This window comes from Bos taurus, chromosome 6 (genome assembly GCF_002263795.3).
Source record: "Bos taurus isolate L1 Dominette 01449 registration number 42190680 breed Hereford chromosome 6, ARS-UCD2.0, whole genome shotgun sequence".
NCBI lineage: Eukaryota > Metazoa > Chordata > Mammalia > Artiodactyla > Bovidae > Bos > Bos taurus.
This window is the reverse complement of record NC_037333.1, coordinates 66,867,823-66,890,272: the sequence shown is the minus strand read 5'-3', so window position 1 is coordinate 66,890,272 and position 22,450 is coordinate 66,867,823. Positions and strand designations below refer to the sequence as shown.

At 39.9% G+C, this 22,450-nt stretch overlaps 1 protein-coding gene across 6 annotated transcripts in view; it reads left to right on the top strand.

The window, feature by feature from the left end:
• The window catches only part of TEC (tec protein tyrosine kinase), a 170,000-nt gene that overhangs the window by 98,770 nt on the left and 48,780 nt on the right, over positions 1-22,450 (top strand). For all 6 annotated transcript variants that reach the window (XM_002688249.7, XM_059887759.1, XM_005207976.5 and 3 more), the window contains 3 exons: positions 9,676-9,780; positions 13,770-13,851; positions 14,566-14,694. In XM_002688249.7, coding sequence (XP_002688295.1) covers positions 9,676-9,780; positions 13,770-13,851; positions 14,566-14,694 — 316 coding nt within the window. The remainder of the gene's footprint in view (positions 1-9,675; positions 9,781-13,769; positions 13,852-14,565; positions 14,695-22,450) is intronic.

Below are 22,450 nucleotides of genomic sequence, written 5' to 3'. Positions count from 1 at the left end.
GGTCACGTATGGATGTGAGAGTTGGACTGTGAAGAAAGCTGAGCGTCGAAGAATTGATGCTTTTGAACTGTGGTGTTGGAGAAGACTCTTGGGAGTCCCTTGGACTGCAAGGAGATCCAACCAGTCCATTCTGAAGGAGATCAGCCCTGGGATTTCTTTGGAAGGACTGATGGTAAAGCTGAAACTCCAGTACTTTGGCCACCTCATGTGAAGAGTTGACTCATTGGAAAAGACTCTGATGCTGGGAGGGATTGGGGGCAGGAGGAGAAGGGGACGACAGAGGATGAGACGGCTGGATGGCATCACTGACTCGATGGACGTAAGTCTGGGTGAACTCTCGGAGTTGGTGATGGACAGGGAGGCCTGGCGTGCTGCAATTCATGGGGTTGCAAACAGTCGGACACGACTGAGCAACTAATCTGATCTGATAATATTCATTGTAGGCTTCCTAGGTGGCTCAAGTAGTAAAGAAGACTAAGAATAAGTGGCTTAAGTGTTAGTTGCTCAGTCGTGTTTGACTCTTTGCAACCCCATTAACTAGCCTCTCCAGACTCCTCTGTCCATGGAATTTTCCAGGCAAGAATACTGGAGTAGCTTGTCATTCCATTCTTCAGGGGATCTTCCCTACCTAGGGATTGAATCTGGGTCTCCCAGATTACAGGCAGAATCTTTACTGTCTGAGCCACCGTGGAAGCCCAAGCGGTAAAGAATCTGCCTGCCAGTGCAGGCAATGCAGTAGATGTGGGTTTGATCCCTGGGTCAGGAAAAGCCTCTGGAGGAGGAAATGGCAACTCACTCTAGTATTCTTGCCTGCAAAATCTTATGACATAGGAGCCTGCAGGCTACAGTCCATGGGATCTTGAAGAGTTGGACACAACTGAATGACTGGGCATGCAATATTCTATTGCATATATGTACCATATCTTCTTTATGCATTCCTCTGTTGATGAGCATTAAGACTGCTTTCATGTCCTGTGAAAGTGAAAAAAAAAAGTGAAAGTATTAGTTGCTCAGTCGTGTCTGATTCTTTGTGACCCGATGGACTGTAGCTTACCAGGCTCCTCTGTCCATGGAATTGTCCAGGCAAGAATGTTGGAGTGGGAAGCCATTCTCTTCTCCAGGGGATCTTCCTGACTCAGGGATTGAACCTGGGTCTCCTGCATTGCAGGTGAATTCTTGACCTTCTGAGCCACTGTAAATTATGCTGCAATTAACGTTGGGATGCATGCATCTTTTCAAATTATGGTTTCCTTTGAGTAGATGCCAAGAGAGGGATTACTGGCTCCTGTGCTAACTCTGTGTTTAGTTTTTAAAAGAACCTCCAAACTGTTCTCCATAGTGGCTGTGCCAATATACATGCCCACCAACAGTGTAGGAGGGTTCCCTTTTCTCTACACCCTCTCTAGCATTTATTATTTGTAGATTATTTTATGACCATGTGAGGTGATATCTCATTGTAGTTTTGATTTGCATTGAGCATCTTTTCATGTACTTTTTTGGCTATCTGTATGTCTTCCTTGGAGGAATGTCTATTTAGATATTCCACCCATTTTTTGATTGGGTGTTTTTTTTTAAGGGTTTGTTTTTCTGTGAACAATGTTTAAAGTCTTTATTGAATTTGTTAATATAGCTTCCATTGTTTTGGTTTTTTTACCTCAAGGCATGTGGGATATTAGCTCCCCGACTGGGGGTCCATCCCACATCCTCTGCACTGGAAGGTAAAGTCTGAAGTGCTGGACTTTCAAGGGAAGTCCCAGGGTTGTTTGTTATTGAGCTGCATGAGCTATTTGAAGTCTATGATTTAGAACAGTAAATTATTAGCAAGGAATTTCTTAGTTTCTAAATGTTCCCAGATTTCAAGGTCTCTGAATGCAGGGGCCATATTTTTTTTTTTTTTCAGCTTTGTTGAGATTATAATTGATATATAGGAAACTGTATGTTATAACTGATATATAGTAAACTGCATGATAGGCTACCTGCTCCAGTGTTCTTGGGTGGCTCAGCTGGTAAAGAATCTGCCTGCAATGGGGGAGACCTGGGTTCGATGCCTGGGTTGAGAAAGATCCCCTGGAGAAAGGAATGGCTATCCACTCCAGTATTCTGGCCTGGAGAATTCCACGGACCGTATAGTCCATGGAGTCGCAAAGAGTTGGACGTGACTGAGTGACTTTCACTTTCAAACTACATGTATTATTTGAGGAGTCTTGACATATGTATATACCTGTGAAGCCATTACTACAATACAATAATGAACATATCCATTACCCCTCAAATTTTCCTCATGCTCTTTTTGTAATTCATACCCCCTCTTTCTATCTCACTGTCCCTAGGTAATCACTTATCTGATTTTTGGCACTATAGATTAGTTTGAATATATGGGCATTTTGAAATAAACTCGTATAGCATTTACTCTTTAAAAAGCTAGCTTCTTTCACCTGGCATATTATTTTGAAATACATCCATTCTATTGTATCAATGTTGCATTTCTTTTTATTGCTGTAAACTATTTCATTGTTTGTCCAGTCACCTGTTGATGGTCATTCAAATTGTTTCCAGTTTTCAGCTAATACAAATAAAACTGCTGGGGAGAACATTTTAGCAGATGTTTGGGAGTAAGAGAGCTTTGTTAGTCTTTTGTTTGTGATCTTAGTGTTTGCATGTGGCAATTAATAGTTCTAAAAACTGAAAAATTTATGTATAATACAATAAACACTCATTGATATTACTTTCACTTGCACTCCTTTGGCCAGAGATTGGGCACATGGTCTTACCCAAATGCATGGAGATAGGAAAATACAGTCTAGCTGGGCACCCAGGAAGAAGGGGAAAACATTGAGATCACTAGCATCGTCTCTGCTCCCTGGGGCTCATAGTCTTTGGATTGAATTGATTAATCCTGGAGTTCATTGAATTTGGATGTCTGTCACATGAACTTTATAAAGTAAGAGATCTATATATGTTGATTTCTACATAACTCACTCCAGTCTTTACTGACTTTAAGAATTTAAGTAAATTACTTTTAGACTTACTTGCAGATATTTGTGTTAGTAGGTTTTGCTTTCAAATATGCTAAAACATAACTGGTATAAGTTTTAAAAAGTGCCTTTGGGTTGCAAAAGGGTATTAGGAAAAGGGTACCAGAAGTATAGAAACATCTCTATCAGCACAATATTATTTGAAGATTATTATGTGATTTTGGAAATGATTTTTTTTTGTCTTCAAATTCCTTATAAGTTATCCTGTTTTTGTTCTGGATGTTATGTTAGAAACCATAATCTTCATAAGTGAGCCTTGCTTGTGTATGTAACTACTGGCTTCTTAATGTAAAAGTACTCTTTTTGTTTGTTTGTTTGATTAAAGTCACTTTGTAAATTGTAAGGCCCTTATGTCAGTTATTATTATGAGCTGATTAAAAGGGAGGACAAAAATATTAAGATGCCAAGTTTTTGTTTTAGTTTTCTTCTAGTTTTTCACTGAAATTTAGTACTTAGTAAAGTGGGGACATTTCACCATAGAATTACCAAGTTGAAAATGACTTTATATTTTATTTATTCTACTTCTCCTGATACCAGAAAGGCCTACATCAGAATTATTCCCAGTATCCACACGCACACGGTCATAACCATCCTGAGGTTTTCCTTGTTTCTTATGATTTATGTGTCCTGTTGCTCTTGAGGCCCATTCTTTCAGCTCTGTTCTGAGTGGAAAGGGAAAACAACTTTCATGTATGAAATAGGCCTTTTTACTCATTTGAGATTTTTGGTAGAATACATCATTTTATTTCTTTCCTTTCAAGAGCTGATTGAAAACTCTATGGCCTCTTAGTATTGACCCCTCTGAACTTTCAGTGTCAGCTGATTATTCCTTTCCTTACCTTAGCAAATGGCTAGTTGTAAATTCCATAAGGGCAAGAAATTCTGTGCTTTTAAAATCTCTGTCATGGTTCTTTGGTATCTCTGTGCCTGGTGGTACAGAGATACCAAAAATCAATCTTAAAGATTAAAGATTAAAATCAATCTTTAATTAATGTGACTGAGTGAAGAAATGGTCATGATAGAATATAGTGAATGTCACTAGTAAGCTTTGATGCTGCCCATCTGCTGAGGACTGTGAGATTTAAGAACTTCACTATTATTATATAAAACATATCTTTTGTCTGTATTCTCTGGAAGGTCCTTTGTCATTAAACATGCCATGTCAACAGCCATCTTTGGGTTTGTACTTATGGTCTGTTTTAATTGTTGTGTCCTTTGGAGAAAACAGAAGCTGACTGAACACTAAACAACTTAACTGGACCAGATGGAGTCCTAACCAAAGCGTGGCAGTGTGTGTGCAACTAACTGGTTTGAGGTGTGCTTTTGAGGTGTGCTGTGTGTGTGTTCAGTCACTCAGTTGTGTCTGACTCTGCGACCCCATGGACTGTAGCCCACCAGGCTTCTCTGTCCATGGAGTTTTAATTCCATGGTTTGGGGGGAGAGATTGAATTCCAGCAAATAGCCCAGCCCTCACATTCAAGTAAGCTGTTGGTTTGAATCTTACTTACTGTCCAGTTTTGTTTGCATTTAATTGGTGAACTTGCTTTGATCTTATACCTATTAAGAGTTATAAACACGAGAAATTTCCACTGAGTTAGTTTGTGCTCAGTTAAGTGATATCAAGTTACTAAAGAGTACCTGGCACTTGAGAATTCAGGGTTGGAATTAGAGTTAAGGCCCTGGTTTGTTGTGTGACTTCTGCCCAGTTAATTATACGCTGTCAGCCTTGATTTCTTCATCGGTAAAGTGGGGTGGCAGCTCTCATAATGCTGTGAGGATTCACTGAGTTACCACTAAAGGTGCACATAGTGCCTGGCTCAGAGTAATTGTTACGTTTTGACATAAGATAATTTTATTTTCTTAAAATAAGTGTTCACAAATACTCAGGCTTGAGAGACCAGGAGTCAGGTAAGAGCTTCTGTGAGTTTGAAAGATGTGGTTTCAGTTCTAGCTCAGCCACTCATTACCTCTCAGCTACTCAGTTTCCTAACAACTTCCCAGGGTTGTTGTGAAGATGAATTAAGAGTAGATGCTGCCATTTAGAGAGTGACTTCCCTGTACCAGCCACTGTACCGAGCACCTTTGTGCCTTATCTTTTTTCCTGCTTAGAGCTTAGTGAAATGAGCAGTGAAATTATCCCTTATCCTTAGTGAAATTATCCTATACCTACAGAGGAACCCAGAGAAGGCAGAATGTGGCTGGACTCAGGATCTGCCTGCCTCCAAGTTCATGCCCCGGACCTGAGGTCCCTGCAGTGCACGGGTGATTCATCCAGTACTTTCTTCTGTGGCAGGCAGCTGAGAATAGCCACATTAGGAATAAAAGTTGTGATACAGGGGGAAAGGGAGGAACCACGAACAATATCGGAAGGAAACTCATTGCGCATAGTAAGTCTTAGGAGAGGGGTGTAGAAAGGAGGACCTGAGGGTGTTTTGCACATAAACCTGTGGCCAGCTCTGGATATTTGTATATAATCATAAAAATTTAGTTTAATTTAGAGTTGTTATTGATATTTTAAAAAATATTTTAATTCTAGAAATTAAAGGAAAACAGTGTATGTTGTAAGACTTTCCTAGGGGCAGATTCTCTTTCATCTAATTCCCAGTTCTACTGTTCTGTTGGTGTGTTGTTTTACACACGTCATATTTCATCTGTCTCTCTAGTTTCCCTATTTAAACAATGGACAAAATGACCATTAGTTACCTATTCCTTATTTGGTCTCAAATAATCATTTTTGTGTCCTTTCCTAGACTTCCCCTGAACCACTTTGAACTTCAGCCCCAATGAATTTCTGTTCCCTGAATCGGTGCTTTGTTGTTTTTTTTTTTCGCCTGAGTTCTCTTCTCCACTTTCTCTAAAAGAAAACTCGTACTATCTTTTAAAAACCAAATGAAAATATCAGTTCCTCCCTGAAACTTCCCTGGCTTTTCCCGGCTCATTCCATAGCATAGCATGACACATGACTTCATCTTTATTTGATTGTGAGTCATTCTCCTCTTCCCCTTCCACCTACTGTATTATTGTGAGCTCCTCTTGAGGGGACTCTCAACCCTCTTCCGTAATGTTGAGACTGCAGCACACAGCGCTGTGCTTGGTGTCTGATCAGTGTTTGCCAGCAGGATAGGTAAAGTAATGAATGACCAACTTAAGTGTGAACCTTTATCTGTAAATTTCATAGTGAAGTATTTGAATTAATAAACCCAAATGTTAGTATAGTACAATAGATTATATATCATAGGATGTGTATTTAGGGGGCCATAAACCAGCCCACCCCCAGTTTTCCTATATAGATTAACTGGCATCTGTCAGCCGCTTTTAGTCCCGGGGGCAGGTGGTGAGTGGAGATGGGCATCTTAGAAACTGATGATGGCCTGCTGCTCAAGAGCTAAGAGAGCTGGCAGGTGATAAATGACCCCAGAGCAGTGTCTGAAAAAACTCTATGATGTATCAACAGGGATTTTCTCCAGGGTTGGGAGATTAAAGGTCATTTGATTTTCTTTGTGCTATTAATATTTTCTAAGGTTTCTACAGTGAAATATTTTCCAAGGTTTCTGTGACTTATTAATAGGATCGCAGTCTCTTCTGCCCACTAACTGGCATAAGCCCAGGAATGGGGTAGGTGGCCTTGTCTAACTAGCCCCCTTGGCACGGTGCACCAGGTTCTTTACAAGCTGGCCCTGCTCACCTGCCTCATGTACCCTGGGCTTCAGCCACAGTTTTTTTTCCTGTTTATTTATTTTATATAGCAAACACTCACGGATAGCATACAGATCACTCTTTAAAGCATTTTGCAAATGCTGACTCATTTCAATCTCATAACTATCTAATAATCTCTATGAAGTGGGTACTATTATTATTCCCATTTTATAGATGAGGCAGCTGAGGTCATTCTGGAATATGTTTTTCATCCCATGTGCTGTGATTTTCATTCCCTTCCTACCATATTATCAGAATTTCTTTTCTGAAATTAATCATATAAGCCTTGGTTCCCCAGTGTTCTCTTAGCATCTTTTTTATATCCAGTACTTACTATGTATTGCTGTGTTACCATGTATGTCTCTCCCACAGGTAAACTTGGGCAAGTTACTTAACTTTTGTTTCCTTCTTCTGTAAGATGTGTCTATTAACTGTTAACTCACAGAAATGGCACAATATTTGGATTGTATGTTCAGGAAATGCACTTTCTATCTCTGGACTTCGTGTGTTCCTTAACACAGTGGCTGGCACAGAGCAGGTATTGTTCTGTGAGAAACTGAGTGGAAGAGACAGAAAACCAGAGTGACCTAAAGTCAGAGCCTCTGCAGGAGAGAGCAGCAGCACCCCCTTAATGCCTCATAAAGGCTTGAGCGGAAGATAGCTGAGTGAAGGCCATTGGGTTTGGTCATGAGCGGTGTTTTTGAGAACAACTTTAGCAGCTGCGGTGAGAAGGGAGGCAGGCAGATTGCACGTGGTTAAGGAGGCGTGGGTGGGAAGGAAATGAAGGCTGAAGGTGTAATACCTCTCTTTTAGGAAGGGAAGGCCAGAAGAAGGTCCTTGGTGTGGATGGCAGAGGCCTGAAGGTGACTATAGCAGAGGTCCCCAACCTCCAGGCTTGGGACCGGTACCTGCCGTCAGATCGCTCATTGCTGTCTAATTGCTGGCGGCAACATTAGGTTAGAAATAAAGTGCACAGGGAATGTAACACGCTTGAAAAATCCCCCCACGCCATGGTCCCTGGAAAAATTGTCTTCCATGAAATTGGTCCCTGGTGCCAAAAAGGTGGGGGACCGCTGGTCTGTAGGCAGGAGAAGCAAAGGCCTCAGAAGAGTATGGCTGTAAAGAACTTTCCTCTGGCTCTTGGGGCGGAAGCTCAGTCCATGCTCAGAATCCATGTTGCCCCATCGAGGACTTGGCTCCATTAATTTTGTCACCTGTTGGCAGCTGGGGCATCCAAGGTTGAGGGAGCTTTAGGAGCAGTTTGGGATCCTTGGGTGATGTGTTTAACCTGTGTGAGGTGCAGTTTCCTCATCTGTAAAGTAAGAATTTGGTGAGCATAGAAAGAAATGAGGTCTGTTAAGTGCCAACTACTGTGTCCTTAGCTGTTGTGTCCTTTTAACCTTCTCATAGAGACAGGATGAAAGAGAAGAAAAAGAAGGGTGAATCTTAGGGTGTTTTAGGCCTGCAAAAGTAAGAAGTCAGGGGTGTGCTTGTGGGATGGCTTCTCTCTTCTCCATGAGGTAGTGACAGGGATGGTCCACTGGGACGAGGGGAATGGGTAGGGTTTGTAGCTCTGTAGCATTTATGAGACTGGTGGTCTCCACGGAGGCCACCAGCTTCTCTCCACTGGAGACAGATGAGACCTGTGAAGGCCTGGCTAAGTATGAGAGGACAGGTAGGATTGTTTTGTGACCTGCTGCTGCCAGGCATGCAGGAGCAGAAGGCGTGGGTAGAACTGGGGACTGAGGGAAATGTCAGTGGGGGATGGGGATTCCTGTGTGGGGGTGGGTTGGGGAGAGGGAGAGAGAGATGGGGGTGGAGGGAGGGAGACAAGGAGGATGGATGCCCTGGTAAAATGATGGCCAGATAACAATGGGATAAAATGGGATAAAAATGGGAGCTGATAGTCTGGTAGGGTGGTCTGGTCTAAGGGTGGTGGTAGTGAAACACAGAGCTGCTTATAAGGAGCAGGGTAGGGACTCCAAAGGCTGTGGCCATGGGGTAGTTTCAAAGTATTAGATGAAGCAGTTTTGAATGACCAGGGCCAGGGCATGCCTGGGTCATCCCAGATACTACAGTGTTCATCTTCATTTCTCTTCTTCTGTTCTTTGTCATATGACTCCGTACATTCTCTTCTAAAGTAATCTTAGTCTTTGTGCAGCTTTTTATATGGGATGTATCAGTTAATATTTTTCAGTAAACATTTTTTATTTCTACATTGTGCTTGAAATCATTTTTAAGGAATACACTATGCCAACTTGTCTTTGCACATACTACTTTGTATTCTTCTGGATTTTTTTCCCTGGGATAAATTCTCACATGTGAGATCATTATGCTCACGGATGTTAATGTTTTAGAGGGAGAAGTCCTGGTATGTCATTAGTTACTTGCTGTAGGGAGATTTGCAGTGAGCAGGGAGGGAGGGCAATAGGGAAGGAAAAAAAAGAAAAGAAAATTCAAACATAGATTCTGAATGGAGGCTTTGCAGGAGCATGCGTCCTCCTCACATCCTCCTGAGTTCTGTGTGCTGGAGTGGAAGATGTCACTGGCTGGAGTTTGCATCTGTGATCGAGTGCATGGGCTTTTGCTTGGTTTGTCTCTGATGCTTTCTTTTTTGGGTTATGAGAGTTGGCTGTCATCTAGAAGTTAAGGTGTGTGTCTGTGAGGAAGACAGCAATCAAAGGGAGTCTCTCAGTTCTAGACCTTTCTGGAGAGGGCAAGGACAGAGCAATTTCAGCTTTGAAAATTAAAGGGCTTAATTATTTTGATTATAATCCTCATAGTGTTAGTACTTTGAATAATTTTAGCCATACAGGGAGGCATGATTTATATAATTATGAAGGAAATTGTAATGTTTTGAATCAGTGATTTTTAAAACAAATATTGCTATTAATAACATTTTTCCTTTAACTTATGATTGAAATGGTTCTCTTTTTTTTAACAGAAAAAGTACAGAAAGGGATTTATTGATGTGTCAAAAATCAAGTGTGTGGAAATAGTGAAGAACGATGATGGTGTCATTCCCTGTCAAAATAAATATCCATTTCAGGTGAGCTGGCGTATTTTTCTGACAGTGAATTTCTGGGCTTTTAGTCATGTTTACTATTTCACATTAAAGTTTCCTGTCCTTGCTTTGTTGATTGATTTCTTGCAGCTTTGTTGAAGTATTAATATAACTGACCCATAAGAATCATATATATGTAAGGTATAGATTTGATGTTTTGATATATTTCAACATTGTGAGATGATTGCTACAATCAAGCCAGTTAACATATCCATCATTTCACGTAGTTACCATTTTCTTTCCTTCCCCTCTCCCTTTTTTTTTCCTTCAGTGGTGAGGCACTTATCTACCTTCTTAGCAGTCAAGCATGTAGTGTTGTTAACTGCTATCCCCATGCTGTACGTTAGATCTCCAGACTCATTGATCTTGCATAACTTCATCTTTGTACCCTTTGACCAACATCTCCCAGCGCTCCTCCTGCCTGCCCCTGTCAGCCACTCTTGCTGTTTCTATGAGGGTGTTTAAGATTCTACATCTGTGATCATGCAATGTGTATCTTTCTGTGTCTGGTTTAGTTTACTTATCGTAATGCCCTCCAGGTTCATCCATGTTGAAGCAAGTGACAAGGTTTTCTTTTTTAAAGCTGCATAATATTCCACTGTGTATATGTATGTTTATATATATGTGTATGTGTATATATACGTGTGTGTATAAAATAATTGTTTTTATTCAGTAATTTGTCTGTGGACATCTCCTCATGTTTACCAACTAGATGGCTCTCAGACCCCTCTCCTTTTTGGGTTTTTTTAGGGGCTCCATTTCTTAGGCACGATTGATTACATCATTGGCCATTGATGATTGAACTCAGTCACAGCTCCACTGCCCTTCTCGGAGCTCTCCACCTCTGAGAAGTGGGACTGAAAGTTCCAATACTGTAATCACAGGGTTGGCTTCACTGGCAACCAGCACCCTCCCCAACCTTCTCCTGGATTGTCACCTCATTAGCATAATAAAAGATACCCCTTTTCTTAGCCCAGGAAATTCCAAGGGGTTTCTAGGAGCTCTGTGCCAGGAACCAGAACAGAGACCAAATATATATTTGTTGTTATAAATCACAATATCAGAGGTGTCAGCTGCAAATTGGCACTTGTCATGGGCACTTGCCATTTACCTCTACAAGATGCTGCTGCAGCTGCTGACCTTCAGTAACCCCTGAAAGAAGTTCAGGGTATAGAGCGGAAATGAAGTACTCTGTGTTTTAGGAAAAACTGGCAGGACAGGTCTTCTGATAGTTAGATATTTTCAGGAGCTGATTTTATGAGCACAATTCTTGTATCTCCTCATATCTGGAAAAGCACTAAAATCCTTCATAATGATGACTGCTTAACGGGCCTAGCAGAAACCTTCTGGCAAAATATGTGCTTCATTGCATGTACCCTCCCTTCAAAAATCACATGTATATTGACCATCCCCCTTGCTTCTTTGGAGCAGTTTCTCAGAGCTATCTGACGTGCTGATTCCTGGGCTGCAGTCCTCATTTTGCCCTAAATAAAACTTGCAGCTCTCACATTATATCTTTTCAAGGTTGACACAGGTATGAAAATCATGGGCCAAATGAGGCAGCATACACCCCCAGCATACAGCCCTTTCTCTTAGTGCTTTATCTTTACCTCTTTAGTACATCTCATTTTCTGTCTTGTCATAAGGTATTTCTTAGATTTGTGTCTGTATCTCATGTAGTCCCAGCAAAGTGCTAGTTGTATGAATTAATCACCGAGTAGAATATAGCAATATTTGTTCTATGAAAGGAGATCCAACCAGTCCATCCTAAAGGAACTCAGTCCTGAATATTCACTGCAAGGACTGATGCTGAAGCTGAAACTCTAATCCTTTGTCCACCTGATGCAAAGAACTGACTCCTTGGAAAAGACCCTGATGCTGGGAAAGATTGAAGACAGGAGGAGAAGGGGACAACAGAGGATGAGATGGTTGGATGGCATCACCGACTCAATGGACATGCATTTGAGTAAACTCCAGGAGTTGGCAATGGACAGGGAAGCCTGGTGTCCTGCGATCCATGGCGTTGCAGAGTTGGACACTACTGGGTGACTGAACTGAACTGTTCTATGGTGTTCCCATTGTTATTAGACCACATTTATTTGATTCAAATGAATGAGGAGGGATTGTTGACAAAAAACTAATCAGTCGATCTAGGAAAGAAGTGGGGATTTTTAAAAACTTTTTATTTTATATTGAAGTATAATTGATTAACAATGTCATGTTAGTTTCAGGTGTACAGCAGAATGATTCAGTTATATATATATATACACACACACATGTATCTATTCTTTTGGGGGATTTGCATGTACACACTGCTATGTGTATGTGTGTGTGTGTATGTGTTTTTTTTTGACTTTGCCGTGCAGCTTGTGAGATCTTATTTCCCTGACCAGGGACTGAACCTGGGCCCTTGGCAGTGAGAGCATGGGTGAAGTCCTAACCACTGCATGGCCAGGGAGGTCCCCATATTGCTGTATTTTAAATGGCTAACCAACAGGGACCTACTGATAGCATAGGGAACTCTGCTCAATGTATGTAACAATCTACATGGGAAAAGAATTTGAAAAAAAATGGAAAACTTAATTCGAGCCAGAGTTGAGGATTATAACCTGGGAGGAGCATCTCAAAAAGCTCTGAGAACTGTTCCACCCTCTACAAGTCAGGACACAGTTAATGATACGTCAGTTTTTGAGTCAGAGGGCTGGACATCATGTGACATATTATTGACAGTTTTACAGAATCCAGATCTGAGCAGCATTGTAGTGGGTCATGTGACCCCTTACAAGATCAAGAAGGAATGCTATCTTTTAAGGCTCTGTATTGTTCCTGCTGGGAAGATGATGTTGCTGTTTAGGGTTGAGCAGGTATTTCTGCCCATGGGGAGGTTTGATTTTGCATCACAGAGTTACACAATGTACAGCGGGGGAAAGAGGAGGCTGAAGAGCAGAGAAGAATTTTTTGTTTACATTTCTCTTGTCTTGCCATAAAAATATGATTTTTATTTCTCAGGATTATCTATTAAATATGGTCAGGAAGAACCATCTATTGATGAAAGAGCTATCTGTGTTCAATCTAGTGGCTGTTGACATAGTAAAGAGAGGTTTCTAGCCAGATATTTCTTTTCGGTCAATCAGGGTGTTTCTGCCTTGTGACTGACCATCAAGGATAAAGTGAAGACCAAAATTCTTGGGTTAGCTTCCCATTCTTAATTTTATTATTGATATTAAAAATATTAGGAATAAGACTGTCTAATTGCTCATCTGGAGGTAACTGTAAAAGAGGTACTGTGGTTAAAAGTTTGGAACTTAGAGTCAGGATCCTGGCTTTCTGGATGACCAGATACATGCTGATGGGCAGGTAAATTAAAGGGTACCATTTGCAGTGTATTCTGTGTGAGTGGTGCCTCCGGGAGCTATTTAGAATTGGTGTCTTGGATAGGCCTTAGTCTCTTCTTCTGCAGAATGGGAATACTAATGCCTTGATGGTAGGATTGACTGAGTTGATGTCTGTAAAGCATGAAGTTTAGAGTTGGAGTAGTCCGTGCTTAATTAAGCTACCTACTGCAGTTATTTGTAGTGGCAAAAGGAAGGTGTAGGAGTGATGCTGAAAGAGTAGTCCATTCATCTAAATATTATTCAGAAAAATACTTGATTGGAATAATCCCTGTTGTACCAAGTTTACTTAAGGAACTTTAGTTCCTTACGTTGCAAGAAATAATAAGATTGGCAAAGCATCCTGGCCTCTGTACATTTTTTTTCGTCCTGTAAAAGCACAATCCTTTGCAAAATCCCACCTGATGTAGACCTGAAGAAATACATTTGCTTTTGTAAGAAGGGAATCTAGGTTCTTTGAACTGAAAGCAATTGACTTTTGCTTAAAGAGTTTCCGAGTCTTTTATTGGTCCTTATGGTACCAGGGCTCTGTGCTGGGCAGGAGTGCTGTTCTCACCTGCTCCATCTTCTGTTTTATTTCAGGTTGTGCATGATGCTAACACACTTTACATTTTTGCACCTAGTGCACAAAGCAGGGACCGGTGGGTAAAGAAGTTAAAAGAAGGTAAGCTCATATCATGAAATATGAATCCGTACATAATTTCAGAATATAACATTCTTATCACTAGGACAGAACTATCTTATATTTATAATCTTTTAATCTACAGTAAGTGATTCTCCAAGGTCATTCTTTTCCTGTAAGTGACACACATTGACGATAACTTCCTTTTTTTATAATCTGCTTCCTTCTGGTGGCTTATACATAGTTTTTAAGAAAAACAAGCTTTCGTTTAATATATAATACATTTGGAGGTGACTAACCACTGGGCTTTTACGATAGCAGGATTTAGTATTTTCTAAGAAATTGTGTAGTCAACATGTGATGTGGAGGAATTGACTTGCACGTGAAGAATGTTCATTTGTAATTTGTCCTGCATAATCCTCATTGCTTCCTCTGAAGAACAAAATGGTGATGGGCTGACTTTTGTGTTTATCCATCACAATGTAGCAGAGATTGTTTCACCTTGTTAGCACAAGGGTGCCTCGCCAAAAAAAGGAGGCAAAAGAGAACTGTATGCATCTTCTGAATGTTTGATTTTATGTTATGAGGATTTCCTCATAATAAACAGTCCATGGGGTCACAAAAGAGTCAGACATGACTTAGTGTCTAAACTGTAACAATGAATTTGAGAAAGAGTGATCAACAGTGTTATTCAAGGAAACATTCTGTCATCTCTGCTTTATTTCACTGATTGTTTAATGTATCTTTGAATTACAGAAATAAAGAACAACAATAATATTATGATTAAATATCATCCTAAATTTTGGGCAGACGGAAGTTATCAGTGTTGCAGACAAACTGAAAAACTAGCACCTGGATGTGAAAAATATAATCTTTTTGAAAGTAGTAAGTATTCATTTTATTCTATAACTATGTTGTGCTCAGGATGTACATATTATTCGTAAAGGGAGAAAGTGACATGTTTTTGATTTTGCTGCTGGTTAAATATGGCCTTCAAACTTTCAGGGTAGGTCTATTTTGTAAGGGTAAGTGTGAACCTAAGGAAGGACTGTCAGCACTTTTTCTCTCCTTTCCTCCCAGCTTTACTGAGGTATAATTAACAAAATTGCAACATCTTTAAAATTTACAGTGAGGTGATTGGATATGCTTTTCCATTGGAAAAGGTTTTTCTCATTGAGCTGATTAAAACCTCGTATGTTTACCTTTGTGTGTGTGTATGTATGAAAACACTTAAGCTCTATTTTCTTAGAAAACTTCAATTTACATTACAAAGCTATCAGCTATAGTTGCCATGTTATACACAAGATCCTTAGACTTTGTCTTTTTTCCTGTTTTATATTATGTGTATATATATACACACACAGTTCAGTTCAGTTGCTCAGTTGTGTTGGACTCTTTGCGACTTCGTGGACTGCAGAATGCCAGGCATCCCTGTCTATCACCAACTCCTGGAGCTTGCTCAAACTCATGTCCATCCAGTTGGTGATGCCATCCAACCAACCCCTAATCTGTTGTCCCCTTCTCCTCCTGCCTTCAATCTTTCCCAGCATCAGGATCTTTTCCAGTGAGTCAGTTCTTCACATCAGGTGGCCAAAGTATTGGAGCTTTAGCTTCAGCATAGGTCCTTCCAATGAATATTCAGGACTGATTTCCTTTAGGATTGACTGGTTTGATCTCCTTGCAGTCCAAGAGACTCTCAGGAGTCTTCTCTAACACCACAGTTCAAAAGCATCAATTCTTTGGCGCTCAGCTTTCTTTATGGTCCAACTCGCACATCCATACATGACTAATGAAAAAACCATAGCTTTGACTAGATGGACCTTTGTTGGCAAACTAATGTCTCTGCTTTTTAATATGCTGTCTAGGTTGGTCATAGCTTTTCTTCCAAGGAGCAAGTGCCTTTTAATTTCATGGCTACAGTCACCATCTGCAGTGACTTTGGAGCCAAAAAAAATAAAGTCTGTCACTGTTGCCCCTGTTTCCCCATCTATTTGCCATGAAGTGATTGGACCAGATGCCATGATCTTAGTTTTTTGAATGTTGAGTTATAAGCCAGCTTTTTCACTCTCCTCTTTCACTTTCATCAAGAAGCTCTTTAGTTCCTCTTTGCTTTTTGGCAAAAGGGTAGTGTCATCTGCATATCTGAGGTTATTGATATTTCTCCCTGCAGTCTTGATTCCAGTTTGTCCTTCATCTAGCCCAGCATTTCACATGATATACTCTCCATTTAAGTTAAATAAGCAGGGTGACAATATACAGCCTTGACGTACTTCTTCCCCAATTTGGAACCAGTCTGTTGTTCCATGTCCAGTTCTAACTGTTGCTTCTTGACCTGCATACAGATTTCTTAGGAGGCAGGTCAGGTGTTCTGGTATTCCTATCTATTTCAGAATTTTCCACAGTTTGTTGTGATCCACACAGTCAAAGGCTTTGGCATAGTCAACAATACAGATGTTTTCTGGAACTCTCTTGCTTTTTCTGTGATCCAAAGGATATTGGCAATTTGATCTCTGGTTCCTCTGCCTTTTCTAAATCCAGCTTGGAGAATTTTGAACATCACTTTGCTAGTGTATGAGATGACTGCAATTGTGCAGTAGTTTGAACATTCTTTGGCATTGCCTTTCTTTGAAATTGGAATGAAAACTGACCTTTTGCAGTCCTGTGGCCACTGCTGAGTTTTCCAAATTTGCTGGCATATTGAGTACAACACTTTAACAGCATCATATTTTAGGATTTGAAATAGCTCAACTGGAATTCTATCACCCCCAAGAGCTTTGTTCATAGTGATGCTTCCTGAGGCTCACTTAACTTTGCATTCCAGGATGTCTGGCTGTAGGTGAGTGATGACACCATCATGGTTATCTGGGTCATGGCGATCTATTTTGTATAGTTCTTCTGTGTGTTTTTGCCATGTCTTCTTAATATCTTCTGCTTCTGTTAGGTCCGTACCATTTCCGTCCTTTATTGTGGCCATCTTTGCATGAAATGTTCCCTTGCTATCTCAGTTTTCTTGAGAGATCTCTAGTCTTTCCCATTCTATTGTTTTCTTCTATTTCTTTGCATTTATCACTGAGGAAAACTTTCTTATCTCTGCTTGCTATTCATTGGAACCCTGCATTCAGATGGGTGTATCTTTCCTTTTCTCCTTTGCCTTTCACCTCTCTTCTTTTCTCAGCTATTTGTAAGGCTTCCTCAGACAATCATTTTGCCTTTTTGCATTTCTTTTTCTTGGGGATGGTCTTGATCACTGCCTACTGTACAATGTCGTGAAACTCCATCCATAGTTCTTCAGGCACTCTGCCTATCAGGTCTAATCCCTTGAGTCTATTTGTCACTTCCACTGTGTAATCATAAGAGATTTGATTTAGGTCATACCTGAATGGTCTAGTGGTTTTCCCAGCTTTCTTCAATTTAAGTCTGAATTTTGCAATAAGGAGTTCATGATCTGTGCCACAGTCAGTTCCTGGTCTTGTTTTTGCTGACTGTATAGAGCTTCTCCATCTTTGGCTGCAAAGAATATAATCAATCTGATTTCGGTGTTGACCATCTGGTGATGTCCATGTGTAGAGCCTTCTCTTGTGTTGTTGGAAGAGGGTGTTTGCTATGACTAGTGCGTTCTCTTGGCAAAACTCTATTAGGCTTTGCCCTGCTTCATTCCGTATTCCAAGGCCAAATTTGCCTGTACTCCAGGTGTTTCTTGACTTCCTACTTTTGCATTCCAGTCCCCTATGATGAAAAGGACATCTTTTTAGGGGTGTTAGTTCTAGATATATGTGTGTGTGTGCATGCTTAGTTGCTCAGTTGTTTCGACTCTTGCTACCCCCATAGACTGTAGCCTGCCAGGCTCCTCTGTCCATTGGATTCTCAAGGCAATATGGAGTAGGTTGCCATTTCCTTCTCCAGTTTTATATATAATATATATATAAATTGAGTAATAATTAACATACCTTATTCATTGAATAACTGTAAACTTGTATTCTTTTACCAACATCTCTATTTTCCCCACCCTGCATCCCCTGGCAACCATTATTCTACTCTCTATGAATTTTTTTCTTTTTTAAGATTCCCCATATAAGTTACAGCATGTGCTATTTGTCCTAAGTCTGGCTTATTTCACTTAGCATTATGCTCCCCAGCTTCATCCATGTTGTCACAAATTAAAGGATTTCCTTCTTTTTCTAAGGCTGAATATTCCATCATGTATATATGTACATATGTAAACACCCATTGCATTTTCTGTATTCAGTCCTGTTGGTGAATGCTCAGGTTGTTTCTGTTCCCGGCTGTTGTAAAATATGCTGCTGTGACCATGGGAGTACAGATTGTCTCCTCGAGGTATTGATTTCCTTTCGTTCGTGTATATACCCAGAAGTGGGATTGCTGGATCATCTGGTAGTTCTATTTTTAAGTTTTTTGAGGAACTTCTGTGTTATTTTCCACAGTGGCTACATCATTTACATTCCCACTAACAGTGCACAAGAGTTCCCTTTTCTCTACATCCTTAGCAGCATTTGTTATCACATGTGGGTATTTTTTTTCCTTAGTTGATTTTTATTTGTTTTTGTTTTTTTATTTTTAATATAAATTTATTTATTTTAATTGGAGGCTAATCACTTTATAGTATTGTATTGGTTTGGCCATACATCAACATGAATCTGCCAAGGGTGTACACGTGTTCCCCATCCTGAAACCCCTCCCACCTCCCTCCTCATACCATCCCTCTGGGTCGTCCCAGTGCCCCAGCCCTGAGCATCCTGTATCATTCATCGAAACTGGACTGGTGATTCGTTTCACATATGATGTTATACATGTTTCAATCCCATTCTCCCAAATCATCCCACCCTCTCCCTCTCCCACAGAGTCCAAAAGACTGTTCTATACATCTGTGTCTTTTTTGCTGTCTTGCATACAGGGTTATCGTTACCATCTTTCTAAATTCCATATATATGTGTTAGTATACTGTATTGGTGTTTTTCTTTCTGGCTTACTTCACTCTGTATAATAGGCTCCAGTTTCATCCACCTCATTAGAACTGATTCAAATATATTCTTCTTAATGGCTGAGTAATATTCCATTGTGTATATGTACCACAGCTTTCTTATCTATTCATCTGCTGATGCACATCTAGGTTGCTTCCATGTCCTGGCTATTATAAACAGTGCTGCAGTGAACACTGGGGTACATGTGTCTCTTTCAGTTCTGGTTTCCTTGGTGTGTATGCCCAGCAGTGGGATTGGTGGGTTGTATGGCAGTTCTACTTCCAGTTTGTTAAGGAATCTCCACACTGTTCTCCATAGTGGCTGTACTAGTTTGCATTCCCACCAACAGTGTAAGAGGGTTCCCTTTTCTCCACACCCTCTCCAGCATTTATTGCTTGTAGACTTTTTTTTTTTAATTTTACTTTACAATATTGTATTGGTTTTGCCATATATCAAAATGAATCTGCCACAGGTATACATGTGTTCCCCATCCTGAACCCTCCTCCCTCCTCCCTCCCCATACCATCCCTCTGGGTCGTCCCAGTGCACCAGCCCCAAGCATCCAGTATTGTGCATCGAACCTGGACTGGTGACTCATTTCATATATGATATAATACATATTGCAATGCCATTATCCCAAATCATCCCACCCTCTCCCTCTCCCACAGAGTCCAAAAGACTGTTCTATACATCAGTGTCTCTTTTGCTGTCTCGTATACAGGGTTATTGTTACCATCTTTCTAAATTCCATATATATGCGTTAGTATACTGTATTGGTGTTTTTCTTTCTGGCTTACTTCACTCTGTATAATAGGCTCCAGTTTCATCCACCTCATTAGAACTGATTCAAATGTATTCTTTTTAATGGCAGAGTAATACTCCATTGTGTATATGTACCACAGCTTTCTTATCTATTCATCTGCTGATGGACATCTAGGTTGCTTCCATGTCCTGACTATTATAAACAGTGCTGCGATGAGCATTGGGGTACACATGTCTCTTCCAGTTCTGGTTTCCTCAGTGTGTATGCCCAGCAGCGGGATTGCTGGATCATAAGGCAGTTCTATTTCCAGTTTGTTAAGGAATCTCCACACTGTTCTCCATAGTGGCTGTACTAGTTTGCATTCCCACCAACAGTGTAAGAGGGTTCCCTTTTCTCCACACCCTCTCCAGCATTTATTGCTTGTAGACTTTTGGATCACAGCCATTCTGACTGGTGTGAAATGGTACCTCATAGTGATTTTGATTTGCATTTCTCTGATAATGAGTGATGTTGAGCATCTTTTCATGTGTTTGTTAGCCATCTGTATGTCTTCTTTGGAGAAATGTCTAGTTCTTTGGTGCATTTTTTGATTGGGTCATTTATTTTTCTGGAATTGAGCTGTAGGAGTTGCTTGTATATTTTTGAGATTAGTTGTTTGTCTGTTGCTTCATTTGCTATTATTTTCTCCCATTGTGAAGGCTGTCTTTTCACCTTGCTTGTAGTTTCCTTTGTTGCACAGAAGCTTTTAAGTTTAATTAGGTCCCATTTGTTTATTTTTGCTTTTATTTCCAATATTCTGGGAGGTGGATCATAGAGGATCCTGCTGTGATGTATGTTAGAGAGTGTTTTGCCTATGTTCTCCTCTAGGAGTTTTATAGTTTCTGGTCTTATGTTTAGATCTTTAATCCATTTTGAGTTTGTTTTTGTGTATGGTGTTAGAAAGTGCTCTAGTTTCATTCTTTTACAAGTGCTTGACCAGTTTTCCCAGCACCACTTGTTAAAGAGATTGTCTTTAATCCATTGTATATTCTTGCCTCCTTTGTCAAAGATAAGGTGTCCATATGTCTGTGGATTTATCTCTGGGCTTTCTATTTTGTTCCATTGATCTATATTTCTGTCTTTGTGCCAGTACCATACTGTCTTGATGACTGTGGCTTTGTATTAGAGCCTGAAGTCAGGCAGGTTGATTCCTCCAGTTCCATTCTTCTTTCTCAAGATTGCTTTGGCTATTGTAGGTTTTTTGTATTTCCATACAAATTGTGAAATTATTTGTTCTAGCTCTGTGAAGAATACCGTTGGTAGCTTGATAGGGATTGCATTGAATCTATAAATTGCTTTGGGTAGTATACTCATTTTCACTGTATTGATTCTTCCAATCCATGAACATGGTATATTTCTCCATCTATTAGTGTCCTCTTTGATTTCTTTCACCAGTGTTTTATAGTTTTCTATATTTAGGTCTTTAGTTTCTTTAGGTAGATATATTCCTAAGTATTTTATTCTTTTCGTTGCAATGGTGAATGGAATTGTTTCCTTAATTTCTCTTTCTATTTTCTCAGTGTTAGTGTATAGGAATGCAAGGGATTTCTGTGTGTTGATTTTATATCCTGCAACTTTACTATATTCATTGATTAGCTCTAGTAATTTTCTGGTGGAGTCTTTAGGGTCTTCTATGTAGAGGATCATGTCATCTGCAAACAGTGAGAGTTTTACGTCTTCTTTTCCAATTTGGATTCCTTTTATTTCTTTTTCTGCTCTGATTGCTGTGGCCAAAACTTCCAAAACTATGTTGAATAGTAATGGTGAAAGTGGGCACCCTTGTCATGTTCCTGACTTTAGAGGAAATGCTTTCAATTTTTCACCATTGAGGATAATGTTTGCTGTGGGTCTGTCATATATAGCTTTTATTATGTTGAGGTATGTTCCTTCTATTCCTGCTTTCTGGAGAGTTTTTATCATAAATGGATGTTGAATTTTGTCAAAGGCTTTCTCTGCATCTATTGAGATAATCATATGGTTTTTATTTTTCAATTTGTTAATGTGGTGTATTACATTTATTGATTTGCAGATATTGAAAAATCCTTGCATCCCTGGGATAAAGCCCACTTGGTCATGGTGTATGATCTTTTTAATGTGTTGTTGGATTCTGATTGCTAGAATTTTGTTAAGGATTTTTGCGTCTATGTTCGTCAGTGATATTGGCCTGTAGTTTTCTTTTTTTGTGGCATCTTTGTCAGGTTTTGGTACTAGGGTGATGGTGGCCTCATAGAATGAGTTTGGAAGTTTACCTTCCTCTGCAATTTTCTGGAAGAGTTTGAGCAGGATAGGTGTTAGCTCTTCTCTAAATTTTTGATGGAATTCAGCTGTGAAGCCATCTGGACCTGGGCTTTTGTTTGCTGGAAGATTTCTGATTACAGTTTCAATTTCCATGCTTGTGATGGGTCTGTTAAGAGTTTCTATTTCTTCCTGGTCCAGTTTTGGAAAGTTGTATTTCTCTAAGAATTTGTCCATTTCTTCCACGTTGTCCATTTTATTGGCATATAATTGTTGATAGTAGTCTCTTATGATCCTTTGTATTTCTGTGTTGTCTGTTGTGATCTCTCCATTTTCACTTATAATTTTATTGATGTGATTTTTCTCCCTTTGTTTCTTGATGAGTCTGGCTAATGGTTTGTCAATTTTATTTATCCCCTCAGAGAACCAGCTTTTGGCTTTGTTGATTTTTGCTATGGTCTCTTTTGTTTCTTTTGCATTTATTTCTGCCCTGATTTTTAAGATTTCTTTCCTTCTACTAACCCTGGGGTTCTTCATTTCTTCCTTTTCTAGTTGCTTTAGGTGTAGAGTTAGATTATTTATTTGACTTTTTTCTTGTTTCTTGAGGTACGCCTGCATTGCTATG